The sequence below is a fragment of the Vidua chalybeata genome, chromosome 4 (genome assembly GCF_026979565.1).
Source record: "Vidua chalybeata isolate OUT-0048 chromosome 4, bVidCha1 merged haplotype, whole genome shotgun sequence".
In the NCBI taxonomy this organism is placed as follows: domain Eukaryota; kingdom Metazoa; phylum Chordata; class Aves; order Passeriformes; family Viduidae; genus Vidua; species Vidua chalybeata.
The window spans coordinates 33,656,535-33,680,361 of NC_071533.1; the positions used below are offsets into that span (position 1 = coordinate 33,656,535).

At 37.1% G+C, this 23,827-nt stretch overlaps 1 protein-coding gene across 1 annotated transcript in view; it reads right to left on the bottom strand.

Moving 5' to 3' along the window:
* The window catches only part of SCFD2 (sec1 family domain containing 2), a 189,868-nt gene that overhangs the window by 133,139 nt on the left and 32,902 nt on the right, over positions 1–23,827 (bottom strand). The window contains exon 4 of the mRNA XM_053940280.1: positions 7,974–8,149. Coding sequence (XP_053796255.1) covers positions 7,974–8,149 — 176 coding nt within the window. The remainder of the gene's footprint in view (positions 1–7,973; positions 8,150–23,827) is intronic.

Genomic DNA, 23,827 nt, shown 5'->3' on the forward strand with positions numbered 1-23,827 from the left:
AAGTAAGTGCACCTCTATGTCTATGCATGCTCCATGTGCTTAGAAATATCTGATCCAAGGAAGCGTGGGTGGCCTGTTGAAAGTAAATATAACTCATTAAGATGGGGAGATAAACAGTGGCAGCCCCACTGTTAATTTTACATATTGCCCACAGTAAAGTTTTCACTAGTCTTCAACTGTGTTGTTTCTCTGCTTTCGCCTTGCTAGTCTGTAGAAAATAATCAAGTATATCCTCCAAAGGAAGGAAAACCAAACTGACAGACTAATATAATCAGACTCAAACCAATACATACAGTGCTGGCACTGCCAAATGGGTTTGCAGATAAGAGATTTGATAGGTGATTACTGCCTTGGAGCTAAAACACACAATGATAAGCAGTTCCTATGAATAAAGCTCTCACTATACACTGTGCTTTGTGGTGTTGACTTCATTATTATTACAAGAGCATGTGTTGGGAGGGAGGACACAGGGGCTGTAAAAATAAGGCAATGCTTATTTCCTTAAAGACTACAGTATGAAAGCAAAAAAAATCTAAAGGTAAACACAGTCTGGCTCTAAAAAGAGGGTAATATCCAATCACAATTATTAGCTTAGAAATCCTACATATCATTTCAAAATAAACCCCTTGCCTTTCTAACCTAGCCTATGACAAGGTGAGTGAACCATTTTGACTGAAAGCATTAAAAAAATTTACACCAAACAAGTATTTTTATCAAATAACTATGAGTAGCATAATGAATGAAATTGATACAAAATAAAATGCTAGAATACAAATGGAGCTGTCTACTTCCCCATCTCTATTCATATATGACTTTGCCTGCCAGCAACACTCAGTTAACATCAAATTGATGAGTTTATTAGCAGAGACTTAACACCACAAAAACACACTTGATTCAGTACTTAGCAAAACCTTGACAATTAACTTGTCCATCAGGAGGCTGACGAATGGGCATTGCTAATGGGATTTCTGTGGTTAAGAAGTAAAAACATGAACTAAAGGAATCTGCAGTCTTACACTGCTTACCTGTGACCACAGAAGCCACATCTAAAAAGGCATTGCTTACAAGTCCCTGCCTTCCAATATAAAAGATGCTGCGGCCAAGAGTTGTCTACTCCTCCACTTTGTTGGATCCAAAATAATGCATGCCGTTTTTCCGTGGGTTAATGAGCCATGACATTTGTCCAGTCTATTGGGGACAATTGTCATGTAGGCAAAGTGCTTTTTAAAACACATTTCATGTATGACTCAGCCTGTCCTGTGCAAGCAAAACCATAAAGAAGCAAGAGCTTTTTTTTTTTTTTTTTTGTGAGGGTGGTACCAATCTCCTTAAGAAGCAGACACTGGAAACCAGATCCTGCATCTAAAGGAAACCAGGTAGTAGGCAACTCTTATCACTGGAGCACTGTATAGAGCAAAGAAATGCAACAGAAGCTTTGCCTCTTGGAGCACAATTGTCAGTGTAAGAATAAATGATGATTTATTCAATATTGTTAATACCGTGTCTCCTCACTACTCCTCTTCATACACTGGCAGGGACTGAGGGCACCCACCTTTTGGCACACTTAATATTAACTCTTACAGAAAGTAAGGAGCTAATGTTACATTTTAAGGAGAAAAGCCACAGAGGAGAAAGAACGGCAAGTGACATGCAGGGCCCTAGCTCCGCACAGGGATTCCCAGGACAGGGGAAGGACTTTGGGTTTCACTGGTGGCAAGTGTTCATATGACACTGAGAGTCTGCAGTGTGCCCTTCTGCAGTGTGGCTTAACCAGATAGCAGCTGCCATGTAATCACAACATGTTATCTAAAAAAACTGCCAAGTAAAAGGTATTAATTGCTTAAACCTCTAACAAGAGAAAGTGCGTTTCTCTAGAGGGGTTGATAGTGGTTTTCTGCTTTCCCCCCCTGAAAAGCTGGCTCCTATTACAATAATTTATATATTGGGATTCTTTTATTTTACAATAAGTATTTTGGTTTTGTACACAGAACATTAATTTAACAGTTCCAATTGACTTAATATGTTTAGCCTCTCCCCACAAGGCTTTAAAAGTTTTACAGATGTTGACATTTGTACACTTAAGAAAGCCATTTCTTCATTTAGTGGTTCTAGGTGACCTGTGTCTGGATACAAAATATTAGCCCGTTTACAGAGTGAGAGAGGGACATCTTTGTGTTTTAAATGAGAGCCATAATGGCAATACTTGGCAATTTTCAGACCAAATGCAAACACATTTCTTTGACAAGAATAATGAAAAATATTCTTAATTCCCATGTGATGTGGTAACCACACTTATAATATTTTAACCTCTTGTCAGCCAGAGTTAGAAAAGCTTCAAATAGTTTTCTTTCAACCGATTAATAAACTGTCAATAAAGACAGCTTCTGTTTACTCTCAAAGTATTTATTTAATGTTAAAACAATCCTTACCTGTATTTTATTTTGTACTTTCAAAGTAGTCTGAGCAAGAGCATTCTACATACAGGAAATTATTTTAACTAGAAGAATTCTATATATACAAGAAAATAATTTGTACAGGTATATATACACACATACGAATGGGTTTACTTGTAATGGAGTTGACTACAGTGTAAATGCAGCAAGTCTATCACACAGACAGCTAAATAAGAACTAACAGTAAATAATTTGGAAGCTTAAGTAATTGATACATTACTGTTTTCACTTCATTAACAAATTACATTTGATTGTTTAGTTGGGTAAGACAGAATTGTGTATCAGTGTCCAAACTGCAATCTCATCCAAAAGATACCAAATTCCAGAGGATGACCTTTGCAATCACCATTGGATCATGCAAGACTCCCACCAAGACAATTCATTCCATATGTAGCTTTATGTTGAAAAGTAACTGAGCTAATTTCAAGATTTATTTTTAAAATGTAAAATCTCTAATTGTGGGCAGCTAACACTATGGGTCTTCTTTCCAAACACTATTGCAATATCTCTTCTGAAAAGATTAACTGATCAACATTGTAGGCCACCAAAAAGATAATTTATTGCACTGAGCTGAGTTATGTAATTATAAATTATGCATAGAATAAGCAATATAAATAATAACAAGGAATGCCACTGATCTTAATCTAGTCTATGTGGAAGTGAAGGTCTCTCAATAGCTGACCTATGAATTATTCTTGCAGAGCAAGAGCAAATACTACAAAAGCTTTTCTATTTTCTCACTTTCTAGTAAACTGCTTGCTTCAGCAGACTGAAGCCCATGCTTAAGCTCTTGATTTACACCAGTTTAGAGTCAATAAATTTACCTAGTAACTACTGTATCCTGTAGAAAGCTGAGCAGTCTGAAAACTACATTGAGTTCTAGGCAGGGAAAATTTGTAAGCTCTCTTAAGAGTTCTCAAATTTATTGGCAAATGATTATGTGCAGGTATGTGTGTGTGAGGAATGCCTAACCTATTATGTGCAAATAAATAATGTCACCCTTGATAAAGTAATGAGTTGTGTACCTTACATTTGTAAAAATGGTAAAGAATCACAGCACAGGATGACGTGGTTAGTAACACCCCAGCTACTAGATCTTGCTACTGAAACATTAACTACAATATAAAATACTCAGCAGTATTGAGATTTTTCCACTTCCTTTTTTTTTTTTTCTGAGTTTGAACGCTAATATTTATAAGAGAATGATGTCATTGATGAAACTCATAACCACTTTCTGCCAAAAGGAAAATAAAAACATTGGAATCACGTCTGGCATTAAGTCTCTGTTTCCTTAAAAACATGTTTATACTTTCTGTTTCTCAAGACACGAAGGACGACAATAAAATCTGTATTCTGACAAATTTTACGGCACCAAATTAGTACTAATTAGTACTTGGAATTTTAAACATGAAAATACTATACTGTCAAGAGTTCTCCACCTAATTTTTTGTATACAGCTTCCACCACCAAAGTATTTGACTTACTTGTATTACTACCAGGAGTGACTAAAAATTCCAGTTGCTTTTGCTAAAATATTAATGTTCTCTTTTTTATAGTAGCTGAAAGGACTTTAAGTCAGATAGGCATCATAAAGGTAGTTATATCTTTATATATATATATAGTTGATCTATAGGATGAAACTGTGAATGTGTTAACGATCTTTGGTTATGGATTGATTTTGTGAATTTGTTTGGTTTGTGGGTTTTTATAGAATTCTTTATTATGAATTTAATTCAAGTTACTCTTGAGATTATGTGACTTGAGATTAATCAGCATCACAAAACAAAATTTTGACAGTTCTGAGATCCAATGGTAGCATCATGGTTTTTACATCAATGCTGAAGCTGTCTGATTTCCCAGGAAATTGTGAAATGTTGGACAGGAGGTGCAAAAAGCCTGTGGCACAAAAAATCTCAAGAAGCAAGATTTCCGTCTCCAACACTATAATAACAATAAATTTAATAATCATTCAGATACCCTTATTTTTGTCAATCCAGCTATTCTAAGACAACAATGCTGGTATATTTGCAGTTTTAGAAGGAAGTTTACCCCAGACATCTTAAAAAAGAAGAGAATGTCCTCATCCTGAAGAAGAAAGATAGCTTCCTCTTTTGGGAAAGGTAACTGAAAAAAACCATAATCATGGAATTTCAGTGGTAGGGATATTAATGAAATAGACTTCTACTCAGTATGACAAGTAATTTACTCTTAAATCTTGAGAATAAATTATGCCAGAAGGATTCAGCAAATTCTAAGAGGCAGCACCCAACCTCGGCAATTTTAGAGTAGTGCCATTCAAAGAGGAACAACACTTTCCCTTGGGGCACATTTATGGTCCTATTCACACTACCTGCTGGGTAGTTTTAAACTGAATTTGGAGACAGAAATCCCTGCTCAGTAAAGATATGAATAGTATATGTTAAAAACAGCAAATTTTTTTCTCTCACGGTGTCACATTTTGTTTACTCTGGAGAGATCTCCTCCTGTGCTTTTGTATTTCATGGGCCCACACTGCTTAATAAGCCTGCAATAAAGACATACATTTTAGAGGAACAGGGAATATAGCTAAAATGTATGGAGTGGCAACACTCTTTCTTACTTTGTTACCTCCCTAAATATTAAATCTTCAGTTGCAAGAAAACAAGGCAGTCACATGAGGAATACTGGAGACTTACAGGCTGTGTGGTGCAGCATTTGGTCTCTGCTCCCTTTCCCATTTATCAGTTTTACAGATGGTCAGAATGAGAAAAAATAGAAAGAGGATCTCAAGAGAAGAAAAATACAATGGGGTAGGATATCTCCTTGGCAAATAGGACAAACTGTTTCAATTCACACAGCATTTAAAACTCCTCAGTAGTGAAAGCTCTATCATGTGCAGAGGTAGAGCAGTAGAACACAGAGAAAACTTGTGATCGACAAAATGAATCATTTTGATGCATTACTCTTAGATCATGATCGTCTTTCCTTTGAGGTCAACACCATGATTCCATTGAAATCCAATTTCAGTCCCAAACTATTCATCCATCCCAGTTAAGGAGAGAAAAACACCATGCTAAGTATGCAGCTACACTTTTAGCAGACCTTCAGTCAAAACCAAACTTCCTTGCAGAAGTAAAAAACTTAATGAGCCAACATAAGTCTGAAAAATGTAGAGATTTTAGTTATGACAAAATAGTAGAAGTGGGTTGTTTTGACCACTAGCAGACCATTTTTTGAACTGAGTACTTGCAATTGAAAAGGGTAAATCAAGGAGTAGAGAGAAAAAGAAAAAAACAAAAAGGTTACTCAGTGTAATAGTTAGACTGAAGGTTTCTTATTAACAATGTGTTTTTTAATGAAAAGCATGAAATAGACTAAGCAGAGAATCACGAGAGCCATCAGAGAGATCCAGTAATGATAGAAATTCCAACACTGTGCAGATTTTTTTTTTTTGGGAAATCTGAGATTCTAACATCAACTGTTTTTACTGCATTATCTCCTTTAGCATCAGCTGGAGTCTGACATGCATCCATCAGCAGAAAATCTAGAACTCCTACATGGTCAGAATCTAACAATATTAGTCCCAGTACATCTTTTACAAACAGTTGTCTTCCATGTTGTTCCAATATACAATAGAAACAATACCACTTTCATGTAAAAACAAGTACTTTTTATTGAGGATTCTTTAAGATTTATTATTTTAAACTATATGAAACATAACAAATATGCTAAAGAATTTCGCAGTAGTAATGCTGAAACAAAATACCACAACACCAAATTTAGTGCAGTGTGCTATGTACCAACCATTCACAAAGTAATGTCCTGGTTGAGTTTTTTAAAATAAAAATATCTCTAATGTCTTCTGGGTCTCAACACTTTGCTCTCCCGACAAACCCCTGTCAACAGCTCAACGACAGGCCACGCACTCAGAGCAGATAATGCTTGTCAGATTTTGTCTTCAAAATAGAGTCGATATAATTCAAAATAACTGTTGTTTGAACTACTGAAAACAAGTATGTGCTTAAGGAACAGTTACAAATGTTAGCCTAGAAAGTTTGCTTTGGCTAACACAGTTTACCTTAATATGATGGGTGGAAGGCAGAGGGTATAATCCAAAGCCACCTACGATTATGAGAGTGCTTGTTAAACATTTTTTTTTCATGAAACATATAGTTTGGTTGTTCCTTACCTCTGTTTTCCCATTCCCTGCTCTATTACTGCATGGCTTTTATATAGGCAGCTGTCTGTTGTTGTGAAAACTATGCTGAGCTTGCAGCTTTATTTTAATTCTAAAGTTGAACTGGTTTTAAGATGGAACTTAGCCAGCCTCTGAGAAGAGCTATGTGACATGACTCACTGTGGAAGAGAAAAGGGGACAATGTGCTATCAGTCCCATCCTCTACAGAAAAACTAAAGACTGGCTAGAATTAGTTTTTTACCTGAGGTGTGGATTTTTCTTTTTTTTTTTTTAATAGAGAAAGAAAGTTGCCTATGATACTCAAAAATATTTCAGCCTTACCAAGAGACAATAATTTTGAAAATGAACTTAGATAAGAGCTTGCTACTATATAAGTTTTGTAGTTTTTTGCTTTCCAAACCTTGCAGGAAGCCATTGACTACAAAACTATGAAGTATGGGCATATTCTTCTTGAAGGACCAGTGATTGTACCCTGCTGCCAGAGATCATGAGGAGAATCAAATTGGTTGGTTGTTCTAGACACCTGATTTTTACAGAGGTATCTGGTTTTCACTCATTTAAGTCTGACTCATTAACTTCATTAGGAGTTTGCTCATCAAGACATGCCTTTTGCTAGGGTTTCAGAAGATGGTTAAAACAGTAAAAAGTACAGGAAGAAACGTTTTAAGCTTTCTGTGAACTTCAGCAGAAATTAGCTTTACTAGGTTCTTAGAAAAAGCTCCTCCTTTGTTTGGTACATCTCCAAAGGTTAGCAGGATAAAGTTCAAAATATCACTAACTCTTAATTTCCTGAGAGCAATCCAAATGTGATAGAAAATGGTATGTAAATAATACTGTGGTCACAAACAGGATGCCATAAAAAATGTCGTGGTGGGAACAACTAAGGGTAGATGACAGTTTTGAGCAAGAGAAACCTCACTCTCTTGGTGCATGGAATTTCCAACTCAGAAAATTACACAAGTTTTACACTTACATAGTAACAAACTCCTCTCTGCATTTGATTTGGCACGTTACCTCAAGAATTATGAAAATAATGATAATAATGATAATGATAACAAAAATCCTAGGCAATGTCAGAAGTTGTATCTTCTTGAAACTTGAAATAAATGCAAAACTGTCACCCAATTCAGATTACTTATGTGCTCCACCTTTAATACCTACTCTTTTGTTTAAATAATTTCTTAGACACAGCTATAAAACAATAAATATGTAGGTTCCCATTCTTTTTATCCATTTGGTAATAAAGAATAGCTCCTTAGCAAGACATCCCAATGCACTTCTTCATGAACAAATACAAGCTACAGAATGCAATGGAAAATCAAACCATTAAACATAATGTGTACCTGCAGAAGTAATCGCTCAAAGGCAAGGAAATTGTCCCATTTGGAAGTCTGGGGGTGTTTCAAAGTCTGGACTGTGGCCAGCACAAGCTGTAGAAGACCACAGTGGTTCTCCAAAGCTTTGAGATTGTTTCGGAAAAGTTGAATGTATGAGCTGAGCTGTTCTGGGGTGACTCTGCCTGTAGAAAGGAAAACAGAACACAGCATTCAGTGGAGACAAATGCAAAACTGAATTTTTTAAATTAGAGTGAAAAGGTTATGCAGAACTTTAGAGACCTCTCCACTATGGGCCTGATCTTAGCTTTGCTGCAATCACTGGGAGTTTCAGCTGCAGCAACAGGTTAGGACAAAGACTTACATCACCCATGAATTGTGCCTTGAGGTATGTAATATGGCAGGTTTTTAACGATGTACAACAGATGGTGACATAAAGGGTAATATTTTTGTTTTCAGACAAAGAGGGACATTCATTTCAGCTAGGGAAATAATATTTGATGACTACTTCTAAACAATCTTTCTGTTTTTACCAGAAGTCCAATGGGAATTTGTGAGCTTTTTACCTTACAGCAAATTCAAATCTTCTCACCACTTCCTGAGGGCACATTTTTTGATTAGTCTTGACTCAAGAAACATATACAATGTTAGTGACACAAGGAACTTATTTCTGGAGCTCTTCTTGGAACGGACACTTCCAAGGTGTGACCCTTCAGTTTCTGACATGCAGTAACCACAGCATGATTTTGCCAGCTGTTTGAAAATAAACACCCCAATGGCCATACACAGTCCTGTAGCTCTCTTCTTATTAGAAGAGCATGAGAGGCACCATTTGGGTCTGATGAACACTACAGGATTAGCTGTTGTTCCATCCAACATTAAAATGCCAGCCGAACTGCTCAAGCAATTTATATTTTATAAGGGATCTCTTTCAGGAAGGAAGGCAGCTCATCTATCTCAAGAAAATCACCCCAGATGGCAATTACACATGCCATCAACAGGCAGGCAAAAACGGTGTCAAAACAAAATCCTAGTTGCAAGTCTGGATTGTGACTCAGCCCAGGGCTGGTTCCTGGAAGCGTCTGCCAGTAACAAGTCATCTTCCTCAAGCAAACCAGACCTAAAAAGCAGGGATATATGAGACAGAGTGAGAAGGATCCTTTAACTTAAATAGGACAGTCTTTGGTGCCAGGGAGACATGAGGGTGTCCTGATGCTAAGTGGGTCATAACTTACAACACTGATCATTTCAGTCAGAATTTTTCCATAAAGGAAAAAAATCTTGTAAAAGTGCCACTGTGTTTCTTCTCTGTGTTTGGTTACATCATCACTTAACAAGGCTCCCCATCTGCCTTCATCCTTTCAGTATCATATAAATGGCAAATAAATTATTCCAACCGTGAATAAATGTTGAAAGCTCTTCCTCTTAGTTTCAGTGATATCAAGGGCAGTCTTTGGAAGAGCGTTTAGATTTGGGAAAGCTGCTAAATAAAGCGAAAACACACGGGCTTTTTATGTGAATTTTAATGGAAAGCATCAAACCAAAAAGTCAGCAAATTAACACACAAATCAAGCTGACACCACTCAGTAGGCTAGAGGGCTGACAAAAGGCTTCCACAGTTAGCCCACATAGGCTAAAACAGCAACCATGGCCATGTGTGTTTTTAGACTAAACACTGGAGCTTTCAGTCTTGTTTTATTTCTTTTAAAGCTGTGTCAGGCAGATTTACACGGTGATTTGAAAATGTCAGTCCATGATGCCTTGCAGCATACCTTTGATAATGACTGCATTATTACCCAGAGCAGTCCTGATATATTGTAGCATATTCAAAATCTGATAACTTGCTTCAATTGAGAAAACATGCAGTTGCCAGCCCTTCCCTCATACAAATCAGGAAAAATAGGAGGGCTTTTAAGACTTCTGATTTCAATTAAAAAAAAAAAAAAAAAAAAGCACGAGTTTTGTTCCACATTGTTTCTTATGAAAGTGAATCCAGATGAAGCACTGGATCAGTCTGAGAGCCATTCAGCACCATTTTAGATAAACAATCAAATTCTTTCCCACCCTCAGAATACCACCAAAAGAAAGTCCAACACATATGTAAGTACAAGGAGAATCCTGACCTTAGCAAATCATTAACAAAACTTATACTGGCATTAAGGAGTGCAGCATCTCAGCTGTGATATTTACAATACCCATAGAACCACTCAGATCCAGGGTTTGAGAGTTCCAGCCAACTTCTACACAGCAATCTCCCTGGACAGCTGGCTGATAAATATAGTTCCAGTATTCTACTATTCCAGTAGCTGAGGAAAGGAATTTGGGAAAGTAATTGGTGGTAATCAGCAATTAGATGACTTTTCCTGAGGCCTAAATCCTCATCATCTTCCCTGCTGCTTGATCACAGAGGGAGATTTCAGCACAACAGACTACTGTTAATCTAATTTCAACCCTACCAGCCCTTTGGATTTTTGAAGTCCCTCTGTTGTTTTAAATAGTTTCATTGCAATGTTGCAGATAGGTCCTAAGAAATCAAGAGGAGATCTATTTCAACCACATCATGTCTCAACTGTCATTTTGGTCTCTTAAAGCATATTTCAAGATTCACAGGCAGAACATGACAACTACTGGCAAAAAGACTTTAGTGCAAGTGTCTTGTCCTGCCCTCTTCTTCCAGCTCCATCACAGTCATACACTGCTCCAAACTCTAGATTCATGCACAGTCAGAAGTCTGCATGGGCATCAAAGCCTGACTTGTGAGAAATACATTATGCTGACAAAGCACTTGATAATTTTTAAATTCCTGGATGTGGAAAGGAAAAGCTTAACCTCAACCACTGTTAAGGGATTCAAGAATACTGATAACCTTTTTGCACAAATGCCAGGAATTCCATATTGTCCAAGAAATAACCTTTGCCATTAACAGTTATCAAGCAGAATGTGTGAATCAGGTACATTTGTCCCAAACTCAGTCAACTGCATTAAATCCCAATACAGGACTTGAAAAATGACATCTACTGAAAGCAATATTAAAACAAAACAAAAACCAACCACACACACACACAAAACCAACTACAAACCTCAACAACAACACCACAAATCACCCTAATACTTTGAAGCCTCATGCCGCTTCACAAGTATAAGAGGGAGGATAAAATCAGTAGGTAGTCACTGGGAAGTATCACAGCAAGACCCAAAACTTAACAGAATATAGGAGGATGGGAAGCAGGGAAGAAAAACAGACTGATGATGTATGGGAACTAATTCAGCTAAAACACAATGAATGGCTAGTTTGGCACAATTAACATATTCGTGCACTAAATAAATAATCTTGGGAAACAGAATGAAATAATAGTGTAGGGAATAGACTGGATATTACAGAAGTAACAGAAACATGACAGACTAATGACAAATCTCACTACTGAGAGACCTGTCCGATCCAAAAAACACTGAACATCAGTGTGATGAAACAACCCTGTGTTTTAGGGCTCTGATAAATGGAAGATAAAAAGTAAGATATAACAGAGACTAGACTAGCCTAGGAAGAGAAATCTAACATTTGTGTCAAAGAAATGGTGAAATTAGCTACCTTATTTAGCTGATGTCAAGAGTGTGAAAAGCTTCAGGACAAATGTCCTAGAAAAAAAAAAATTACATCATACTTAAAAATGGGATAAAAATGCAAAATACATTTATCAAAGAACATCATGTCAAATTGTTATGTAACCAATTAATGAATTACAATGCAAATGGATTTAACATAGCATTAATTATGCTAGAACCATATTTGAGTGGGAAAAGACTAGGATTACAAGAATTGTAAAATACCTAAGAAACGCTCAAAACCAGATGGCAGGTAATATGCAATAGAGAAGTACTAGAATATAAAAAGAAAAGGTAAAATAAGTGTTCTTCTGTGTGCTTATACATGTTTATAGTTCAAATTTTGGTAATAAATGGTGCCAAAACAGGTGCTGTCAGAAGCTTGTGGAACATCAGTAATACGGAAAAAGAGCAGCCAGCAGATCTGGATTGCTTTGAGTATTGGACCAATGTAAGTAGGATGAAATTTAACAATAGAAAAATTATGCATTTTGAGGCTAGGGTAACAGTTGAAAATGTGGAGTTAAAACCTGGAAATGACAGAAGGAGGAAATAATGTCTGGGCTTCTTCATTGTAAAAGAGCAGGTACATTTCTACAGTTGTAGTAAAAACAGAGGCCATAGAATGCTCCAATATGTAAAGATCATAGAAATGCCTCAATACAAAACCTCTCCCTCCAGGAGCACTCTGTGCAGCACAAATCACTCCCATTCCTGGAAGTTTAACTCGAAACTGTGATGCATGCACAGAGAGGTCACTATAACAATTAGGCTGATGGAGAACTAAAGTTAGGAAAGCAAAACAGAAACTTCTGGCTTATAAGGGCTCCCTGCATCAGCTGGAACAAAAAATGAGGTCTCTTTGAATGCATAAAAAACATTTGCATGAAAGTTCAATACTGGTACTACAACCAGTGGGGATAAATAATATATTAATATATTTATACAAGATATTAAGAAACATCACTGTATCAGTCTTCCAGTATTGGAGGCAAGAATGGATGCAAACAAATGTAGCTTGTTCTAAGGTGAAGTTTGTTGAGTGTCTAATGAGCAGCTGCATAAATGTTCACAAGACTTAATTCAATATAAATTGTCCCCTTCAATCCTTTATTCCTATGATAATAAATTTGTAAACATATTGGTTGAACTCCACCTCCAACTTTCAAGAATTCAGAGCAGATCCCAAAAGAACTGCAGAACAATTTTGCCTACTTTTCAATTACAGAAGGTGTTGCTCGGTTTTGGTTTTGGGTTTTTTTTAATAATTAATTGAATAAATAATTAATTGCTAAATATGAAAATAGCAGCACTGAATATCAAGATTTTCAATGTTTTACCATATCAAATATATGCAGTTCATAATACATGCACAAATGGTGACATGCACAATTAGTCTGAAGGGAAGAAGTATTTCTGTTACTGGCAAAGCAGATCACTCAGCATAGATATACTGTAGCAGAAATTACCAGCAACTCATATTGAAGGATTCTCAAAAATCTGGGTTTGAGCAGTAAGAATAGACTGAGTGGAACAGAAAGACTTTCACCTTAACAGTTACACAAAAAGTCAACTGGACAAACTGCATTTATAGACATTAAGACACAATTTACCAGTATGACTTTTTTTCCATTTGAAATTAATGCTGCAGTCTATGTAGTGCAATGCAGGCATTGCTTCAAGAATATAACTATTTTTCAAGATGGATTTACTGGTAGAAGTAATTTTTTAAAATTCAGAATCCAAAAGTGCTTATGCATCCAATAAAAATTTATGGATGAACAAGGTGTTTAAAGAGCAAAGGTCAGAATTATCAATGCACTGTTCCAAACATCCAGGCCTTATTTTATTCATATAACACTTAGTTAATTATCTCCATAGGGACAAGGAAACAAGTAAAGAGGAAAGTACATTTTGCAACCAACTGAGTAAATCAGTGGATGCTCTTCCAACACTGCAGGAACCGCCAAATACACACAGCTTTTAACTTTGTTCAGTTTTATGCAAGAACACAGAGTTTCACTGGCTGGAATCCTTTTGTTGAGGTCCATTTTCCACTTGAAAGAATGAAGAATAAAAAACAATCTTGGCATGCTTATGCTCACAGATGAGATTTTTCAAGTCAGTAGAGGGCTGAAGATATCCAGATAAATTGTTTTCCTTGTCCACAGTGTAAGCAACATAGACCTATCCCTCCCAGTAGCAATGCTGGATACTTGAGAGGAATGTAGAAAGCTCTTGTACTCCACAAAGCCAACTGGGCAACTGTGCTGCTAATGGAGCTGGATATTTGACAAACTGAGTCAGAGCAATTGAGCAGGGAAGATGATGCCCCTTATATCTCCTTGTTAGTCTAATTTCCAGATGTTATTATTAAAATACTCAAAATTCTTTTGTACTTCTTGGGAAGCTTCAATAACAATCCTTAACAACAAGCGCCAGGAAAATAATCTCAACTTTTGTTTAGCTTACTTCAAAAGACATCCAGCCCTTAAACTGTTAATAAAGAAAAGAAGAACATCAGCTAATCCCTAGTTCTTTGGAGAGAAGGAAAGTAGGCCAGTTTGGGATGCTGTTTGGCTGGCTTCTCCAGAATAAGGCTCTGGACCTGAAGAGCTCTAAACCTTACAGCAGACTGAAAACAGATGTCTCAGGCTTATTTCTAACTGCGCACGCTCACCTCCTGGAAATGTGAGCTCATCAGACCTGGGGTTTATGGTCACTTGTAGGCCTCTCCCTTTTTTCTGGCAGAAACACCAGTACCCAGATAACCTCATGGTCACAGGTATGAGTACAAACAGCAAGTCCTCACTAGAGCAATGCCAGGATAAGTCCCTTTTGGGAGTCTGAGCAGTCCCTGAAGTACACCCCAAAGTATGCTGCCACAAGGCAGGGGTGGGCTCCTGCTGCCTGCCCCCACAGCACTGTGCCATCAAGGAAGAGCTGTGACCGGCCCTTACTGACTCCCATTCCTGTCTGTCACAGGGAAGAGTGGCTGACCTCCAATGCCTGTGTTCTGCAGATGTTAAGGTGGCAAGAGGAATGGGAGTCAGTAAGGGCCCTTGGGGGAGGCAGAGCTTGCCACATCTCACATCTGAAGGTGTGTATTGCAGTGGCTTTCATGAAGCCACAGACAGTGGTGACAACTACACTAATGTTCAGCAAATTCTGGAATAGAGGCATATACCCAGAACAAATAAAGCTGAACTTATTTACTACTCAACTAGCACTTGCCATGTGAGCTTAAATTTCTAACTTGACTTGGCTTCAGTCCCACCAGCTGTAGTTATCCCAAGAGCAGTTTATTCTATATCACTAGATATGTATGGTATCATTAAATCCTTATTTTAACAATGTTCCTATAGAGCCCAATTATATTCACATAAGTTCCATATGTTTGCTGTTTTAGTTTTCTCTCCTAATAAGTCTTAATATTTTATTACAAAATAGAAGCCACACTTAAATATCCCTTTAGTTGACTATTCTTTTGAAATTCTTTTACATGTCTTAAAACAAATAAAACCTAATCAATTAGGTGGGTCAAATATAACGAAAGCACTCTAATACAATCATCAAGATTTTTGATAATTTTTTTCTTTTCTGTCCTTCAGAACTTTGTTTTTAAATGTTCTGGCCCTTCAAATGACTGTTTCCTTCTTTGTGTACTTTACTATTCAGTTTTCCCTCTTCTGATTGTTAAGTCGGTATGCACAGAAAAGTAACGATCATATCTAGCCAGTGTCTACAGTACTTTTAAAAATACAATACTACAATACTTTAAAAAAAAAGAACTGTGTGAATAAGCAGGTGAAATCTTGTTTTCCAGAATTAAGCTTCCGAGGTTATCATCAATATTAAACTTGTAATTTAAAACTGGCACACCAGAGTTTACCAAATACTCCTCAAAATCCTGAGTAAATATGCATAGGGGTTGGATTTTATTACTTAGTTTTTACCACTTCCACCAAGTTCATAAATACAGAGTACTAGGCCAACTCCCAAACAGAGAGTCTCCAGCCCTAAAATCCAGTAAGTCCTGGAAACAGTAATTCACTGTTTCTGCAAAAGGACTTGAAATCTACAAATTTGGCTGAATCATATCCAGAACACTTTAAATTTCTCACAGAAATGAATCAACTTGTTTGTCTTAAAAATACCATTCCCAAAGGAATGTCAGGTGGCTTGTGCATGTCCTCATTTAGCCCTACGACATATGTTCTCAGACACTGAAGCACTTCATTGTGTTCTTGGCACACCGCCCCAGAGAGAAGGAGGTCATTGTTCTTCTTTGGTACACTATTCACAGGACTTATTATTTCTCTTATAATTTCTGGAAGACTTCTGCAGCTGAGAACATCCTAACAATCATTTTGGGTGGTAAGTAATTAAATAGGGATGGAAAACATGATGATGTATGAGTACGTACATATGTAATTCACCATGTCTGGTGTAACAAGTCACCCTTTGCGAGACTGAACGAAGAGGCTTGCACAAGTATACTTGGAAAAAAAAAGCACTGGGCAACCCACCCAGTTGTACTGAATTGCCATGTTCCACCTCAAGTTTTACACCTACAGATGTTGGAAGCACAACAGCACGTATTTTATCTTTGCTTTAAATCTTTTGGCACACGCTCTTCTCAGTGGCACTTCGCTCCTTTACTTCTACATCACTTTCAAGCACTTGAAGTTTGTTCCCCCTCCTTTTTTAACGTAAGCAAATTCTAAAGTCCTTTCTGTGATCCTCAGACACACAAAAGCACATCCCTTAGTGCTGATACACACAACAATGCTCCATCAAAGTGCAGGTGCCATGTGTTCCCACTGCATGCCAGAATCAGCATCTCCCAGCCCACACTCATCAAGTCTTCCTTGTGTAAAACACAGTCCTTGTGGCTGATGCACCCTACAAAATGAAGATATCGCAGCACACATCACAGCAAGTTCTATCTTATTTTCAACCAGGCTGCTTCCCCACTGATATAAAAGAACAGCAATTGCAGTGAATTTCATTTTCTGAACTTGAAGTATTTTATTTTTCACCCAGATACAAAGAGGTTTAAGGAACCTGCTCCTGTATTTTTAACCACATCTTGTTTATCACAAATGGTCAGTCTACTGTATAGTGGGGTCCTTTAAAAAAAAAAAAACCTTCAAATTCAAAAATCAAAATATTTATTTTCAAGACTGAGATGATACAATAGAACTCAATATCAGCAAAAAATAAGGAAAGCTTAGTTAGTACAAGAAGTCTGGCGTTTACCTGAAAAATACCCTCCAAATAAATTTAAGCAGAGAACAGAAGATGGTAATACAATTATTTCTTTTCAGGAAGTTGCATTAGCATTCATAACTGATACATTACAAATTTATGTGTGTGTGTGTATAGATATTTCTTTTCTTTTTAATCAGCTTATTTCTACAGAGAAGGATTTTTGATCTAGCTTTATCACAGGTGCTCAAAAACCAGAAGAAACACTTCAAGCTTTTCTGGACAATTTGGTTTGTTATGTATAAAAGTTGTTTGTTTAGATATGTTAGAAGCTGATTTGTTATCACTACAGATTCCAGAAAATGAACAAGCAAAGTTACTTGTGAAATCCTAAAAAAAAAATCCCAGTTGCCAGTATATGTGCAAGTAAACACTATTTAAATTTTTAAGCTTTTCACTCAAAATAATTTTCTCTTGATTTAAACAGTAGAAAATATTAGTAAAAACATGTATTTTCATTAAAACTTTGTTTCAAGACTTCACAAATATTTATCTGCACATCAATGTTTACTCCTAACTATCGTGAACATCACTGAAATTGTCTAGAGAAAGACACATTAACATAGGCTTTTCCTTATACTTTTATTAAGACAAAAAGACTTCATATTGATGTTTATATCAGCTTTGCAGTAAAACATTAGGAAATAATGCAAATAATGAAATTACATATTTATAGAACTTCTGCAAGAGCAACACTTGTGTTTACTTTTAAATTTTTAAAAATTATTTTCAATTCTAATCACAACCAGACACAGAAGAAGACATGGCCTCATGTTTATATTTCAGTGTGTTGGCTTATTTTCTACAAAAGTTGATATAAAAATAATGAAAAAATTAAAATTTTATCCAAAAATATCAAGGATCATAGAAAGACTAATGTCACACCAGTCCCTTCTTAAAAGTAACAGTAAGGTTTGCCAAATAGCTCTGCAGCCATGTGCCAACCACAATTTAATCAAAGAAAACATACTACCAACATATTTTTCTGTTTCCCATCACTGCACAGGGTTCTGTGTTTCACTTCCATCTGCTAACTGTTTCACAGCAGTGAAGTGCAAAGTAGATGAGGTATGGGACACAAATACAATAGGCTTTACAATTTTATTAGGGCTTGAACCATTACTCACCTTACACCACAAGAAACTACTTAGCATGCAGTACATTATTCAGAGAACAACGAGAGACAATTAAGACAAAAATACCTTTACCAACACTTTGAAAACTAACTTAACCTAAGCTATTTTTGCAAGAATATGTAGTCTCAGAATTAAAGTAAAAAAAAATTCAACAAGACCTTAGGGTAAAATGTGGTATTTAGTACTTCAAAACCAGCTGAAATTTTTCTTTAAACTTAAATCAAGACTGAGTACTCTCAATTTTACACTTCTTTTTTTAAGGTACATTCACACAACCCATAATTAAGTAGTCAAAAAACAATCAAACAAAAAAACCCTAACTCAAACCAACTCACAACACTCAAAACAAATTTGAAGAACACTTGATCTGCTAAACAAGAACAGCTAAAAGCCATTCAAAGTCACCTGCAGGGAATACCTTCCTAAAATATGGAGGGAGAAATTTTGCCTCCAAATAAACTTCTTGCAATAGAGAGGCTATACAGAATGTTCTCCAAGTTTTTTTGTTTTTTTTTTTTTTTTTTAATTTCAATACTATTCTGGGTAGTTGCAGTTTTGGATTAAACTCTGCTTACCTATTCTGCTTACAATTTATTTTTGTTATGACTGCACTTCTTCACATGATCAATCTGTCTCCTTCTATAACCATAGCATGCTTCCTTGAAGAATAGGGCAGGACCTAACTCTCAGGATTCCTTCCAAACCCATTCTCAAAAGCTGTGGATGTTGTTGCAGTAGCAGAAACCAGTGGGACTGCACATTCCAAACCCTTCTTTTCATCTCTACAATTCAGATGACGATTTGGTACTTCAAGGTACTTTTTCTTCACACAGGATGTATAAATGACACAGATACTCAAGAACCCATTTTTAACTCTTCTCACCTCAGGTGGATTTGAGTGTGTACATTTCCCAGAAAAAGAAATCCTGCACTTTGAGAGTCATATTGATACTCTGCCATTAAAGATAATACAAACCAGTGAATAAGTAACAGGTAGACGTGAAGTGGTGTTTTCCCCAATTAGTAAAGGAACATAACCTACTGAAAGACAATTCAGTAGGCAAAGGAGGGAGGGGAGCAAGGAAAGGTAAGAGAAAAATGAAAGAAATTGGTAAGTTGTTAAAAAAAAGAAAAAAAAAAAAACCCAGAAAGAATAATTGACTGAATCAGCTGAGCAGCTACAAGATTGACAGAACTGGATAAGAACAAGCTACCTACCGCTGCCTTTTTCATTTTAGACTTTACTTCTTCCTCATTAAATACACTGTATTGCTCCGCTTGTTGAGAGTTCCCCCACTATTAAACTCATAGAATAGTCTAATAGTGGACCTGTGGCCTAGGTCCTTCGAAGCTCAGGATTAAATGTGTCTGTCCAGTTGAACATGAATCAGTCATCTGCCCTTGCACCAATTAAAGTGAATCATGTACTAGGTGGCATCAGAACAAATGCAACTGGCAGGCAGAGGGAAGTGGTTTTAAATTTCTATTTAGTACTTGAGAGACAGCATCTGGAATATGAAGTTTTGTAGTAGTGTATCTTGTACTCCACAGTACAACGTTAGAGTTGGTTCAGAGAAGGGGCACTACAATGATTTAGGCTAGAGAAAATGATGCACAGATAAAGGCTAAGGGAGATGTGTTTGCTTAATCTCAATATATGAAAGCAGCGACAGGTGTTACTGTCTTCATGGATGTGATGAGTGATTACAGGGAAGACTGAATCAGACATTTTGGAGGTGCAGAATGAGAGGACAAGGAAGCCATGGTCAAACACTGCAGCATGTGAACAATTAAACTGCTCAGAAAGGAGAACATTTTCTCCGCAACAGTGGTTAAGACTGGTGCAGAGTAACCAGACAGGCTGTGGAATTTAGTGGCCAGCACTCAACCTACCACATTAATATCCAAAATCCAGCTGAACAAGGTACAGTGTTATCTAGTCTAACTCTTAAGCTGTCCTTGGTTTGAGTAGGAGGTTAGACTACATGAACTTCAGAGATCCCTTCCAACCCAAGATTATTCTACAGTTCATCCCTATTTGTTGATATCCTGCACTCTGTGCTATGATGGAAGCAAGCTATCAAAAAGGGCAAAATTCCTTCCAGACCTTCTCAATCAACTTTATATGAAGTAATTGTTCCTCTAGGATGCACTTGATAAGAAAGGATAAATAACTGTGCTCTTGAAATGAGCTTCCTGCCACTGCCTTATCTTCTTCTTTATCACCAAGCTTCTGCCACACAGTTGCCTCCACACCAACAGCTGTTTCCAAGCCCAGTAAGAATTCAATTCAATCTTCAACCTGCACAGTATTCACACCAAGAGTATAAATACTTGCTACTCATAAATCACAGGATTCTTTCAACTACAGGAACCTATATGTGCTAGACAGGAAAAAAAAGCTGGATAAGTTGCAAAATATGCTTATGGATGTCTCACTTCATGTAGTTCCAGTTATTTTGAGGTGTGCTTGTTTTTTCTTTTGAGTAACTATTTTAAGATCTCAAAGATGCTATTCTGAGTATCAGCAGGTAAGAATGAAAAAAAAAAAATGAACAGGCATAATATCCAGCTTGAAAGAAGTATAATGATTAGCACAAAGATGGTTCCTCAGCTGGTGTTGCTCCTAAACAACACTACATGCCAATGCAGTGTCACCTATTGATGAAAACCAAACTTCTGCTCATGAATGTCTCTCCATCTCAGCTACTTTGTCACATCTCCTGAAAAACAGAGAATTTTGGTAGGAATATGAGTATCCTTCATCTTTTCTGTTACATCTAGTGAGGTATGTGAATTAAGTGAAAAGTTTAGCTGTTTAAGAAAAACAGCATACTCTCTGCACATGTGGAGCTTGGAACATTTCTGTCCTAAACTGGCAAACACAGATGACTATCAGAAGATGGGTTCTATTTAGTTACTTAGGTGAACCCTTAGCAGGGTTGAAGCCCTGAACTTCATTCAGCCTGTTGTAATACTGCAAAGTGAAACAGCCATAATATCAATGTCTTTCTACAGTTCTCAATGTGGTAAATACTGTTCAGAAACCACCTTCATCAACAGTTATCAGGGAAAGCCTATCCCCACAATACTCAAAGTACATTCCCCTAGAAATGCAAAGGCCTATACAGAAGCCTCTGAAATAGGAACATTTCCAAATTTTACAGAAACTTGACTTCAAAGTCTTCAAAAACATTTAGCTCACTGAGAAGCAAAAGCCTTCCTGCCTCCGGGGGTGAATGATGCAATGAAACATCTGCTATATTGACCATCACTGAGGTTGGGAACATTTGCTTCAGGTCAAGACTACGTTTTTAGCTGCACTACAGGGAAAAATCAGGAACTCACTATTGCAATAGGCTGGAAGAAAAAAAAATCCACTTGGCTAGAAAGTCCCACACTGCAGGACTCCTGTTACTTTTAAAGAGACAAAGAGAAGAGCAGACTAATTTAACCTAAGAACTGCCTGTTCAGGATCCAGGCTGTACAACGGAAGGAATTCAGGTCTGAGAAAAGTAGCATTCCCTCTCTTTGGAAAAATCTCTGAGAAGATCAGGGAGCCCTTGAAGAAGCAGCATGAGACCCACTATTGGGCATTTGGGACACCTCAGGCTAAGCCAGGCCAGCATCAGTTGAGTTGGTACAGGAAGCTACTCACTTCATGAGGCTGCCTGGAGGGGAACTTTGGCTGCTGCCTTACTGATCCTGCTACTTGCTCTCCCAAAGGATTAGGATACCAGGTAAAGAGGCATCAGAGAAACATAACAAGCATCCCTAGAATGAGCCTCCAGTATGATGTCTACTCTGCAAAATGAGGGGCCATAGTGTCTCCAAACCCAGCTGCTATCCAGGTACTTATCACTTACAGAGACATGCTGCAGAATGGATTCAAATACCCCACAGACCACACGGAGCTCTGCAATGATGACCTTCTTTCTACTCCCTTGTAAACTCAGACTGGTGCTGTCTCACTACTTGTCTCCATCACAAAATTGTCCTAATGGTTGGCCAGGGTGGATTTTAGATAACCAAGATCATACTTGTTTTATCTAGAAAGACACATATATGTACTTACCTACCTTATTAGCTCATCATCTTGGCTGGTAGCTTTTATCCTTAAAATTTATTCCAGAAATGTATGGTATTGAATATTTTTATATTCGTCTCATAAAGAACAAACAGCATGTTAAACACTGTTGCAGTCCAGTGCAACTCTTCATTAAAAAGAAAATAATGCACATTTTATATGCTTTACGTTTTTAGATAAAGTATTGATCTAGTGCATTGATCTTGTCCATTTTAAGCTATTGCTATAAACTCAAAATATTATTTTGTATTGTCACATCTTCCTATTTCTACCCAAACAAATAAGAGTTCAATTCAACCCATACAAACCACCCCATTTGAAAAAGTTACAGCATTCTTTTTTTACTTCACAAAGTCTAAGGTTTTGCTAATTTTATAGTGAGCTTGATTTTTAAAACTGTATTTGTACAATTCAAATGTAAAGAAACCAAATGGCTTTCCTCCCGCTAACAAGGGCTTGTGTAACAGCACACTGCAATTTGTTTCTGTTACTGTACCAGTGTTTCGACTTTCACCAGTCTCCATGCCAGTAAAAAGACACAATAAAGGAATTCAGACTCAGTCAAGGTTTACTGTGTTCTTTTCAAACAGAAGGGTAAGGGTGTTGCTAAAGCCACAGAAGAACATTTGTAGCAAAGTTTTTACCACTGCCAAATACTATGCTAATAGTAAAGCTTTCAGGAGTCAGGGGCAGCCATGCTCAGAGGATGATTAAGATATGCATCAGATGTATGAAGAATGGAGCAGGAAATTCAGGAATGGAAAAAGCAGCTCTCTGCTGCTCGAGAGCAGCTTTGTTACACTCACTTACTAAGGGATGGGCAGAAGTAATCCCTTTGCAGTATTTACAATTTCACTTAAATTTAGTACAATGCTATAAATCTTGCCCAAAAGCTATTAAGACAATCTTTTCTTCCAAAGAGCTTTTCAAAAGGGTATTTAATTCTTTAAATAAAATACATTTTAAATATAAGGATTTTTATTATGTCAAAATATTTTACATCTGACCAGAATTTGGAAGTATTTACCAGCCCTTATCTGGGTACATAACACACAAATGCAAATACCTCAGAGGAAAAATGGAGCTGATGTATTTCTTTAAAAATGTTGTTTGTTGGCTTCTGGATTTTTTGAAGAGTGTGTGTGTACATAGATTGGCATGAAATATTTTAATGCCTCTTTATTTGAATGACATCTAGAAAAGGACAGCTTCACCTATTTACATGCAAACAAATACTTCAGACATCCCCACTACCACTTCCCCTCAAACAACTAACAACTAAAACAGTGAATATGCAAATCAAGAACATTTGAAAGCAGAGCTCTAATTTAGCCTGTTCAAAAAATGTAACCATAATTGTTGTATCCTTTATTTCTCTTTTTTCTCCTTCATCAGATTTCTTCTCCTCTCTTCCTGCTGATCTCAATGGAAAAAGATGGAGTTCCCAATGGCCTGCAGACATTTAGAGGTGCTGGAGAGAAGACAAGTGTCCCCTTCTACAGTTTTCCTACTCTCCTTCCCTCTCAGGAGGAAGAAGACACATTCAGAGGATATCAGAAAGCAAAGGCTTGAGCTGTGTGTCCTCCCAGAACTGTCATTGCTCCTGCCACACGCAGGAGGCAGAGAAAGAGGAAAGGTGGGCATCAGGCATATCCCTTGCAGGGAAAACATGGGCAAGCACAGGAACACCTCAGAGTAATGAGCAGCCTTTCAAAGCCCAGAAAACAACAGAATTTCTTTTCCTTTCACTGAAAATACAGAAACAG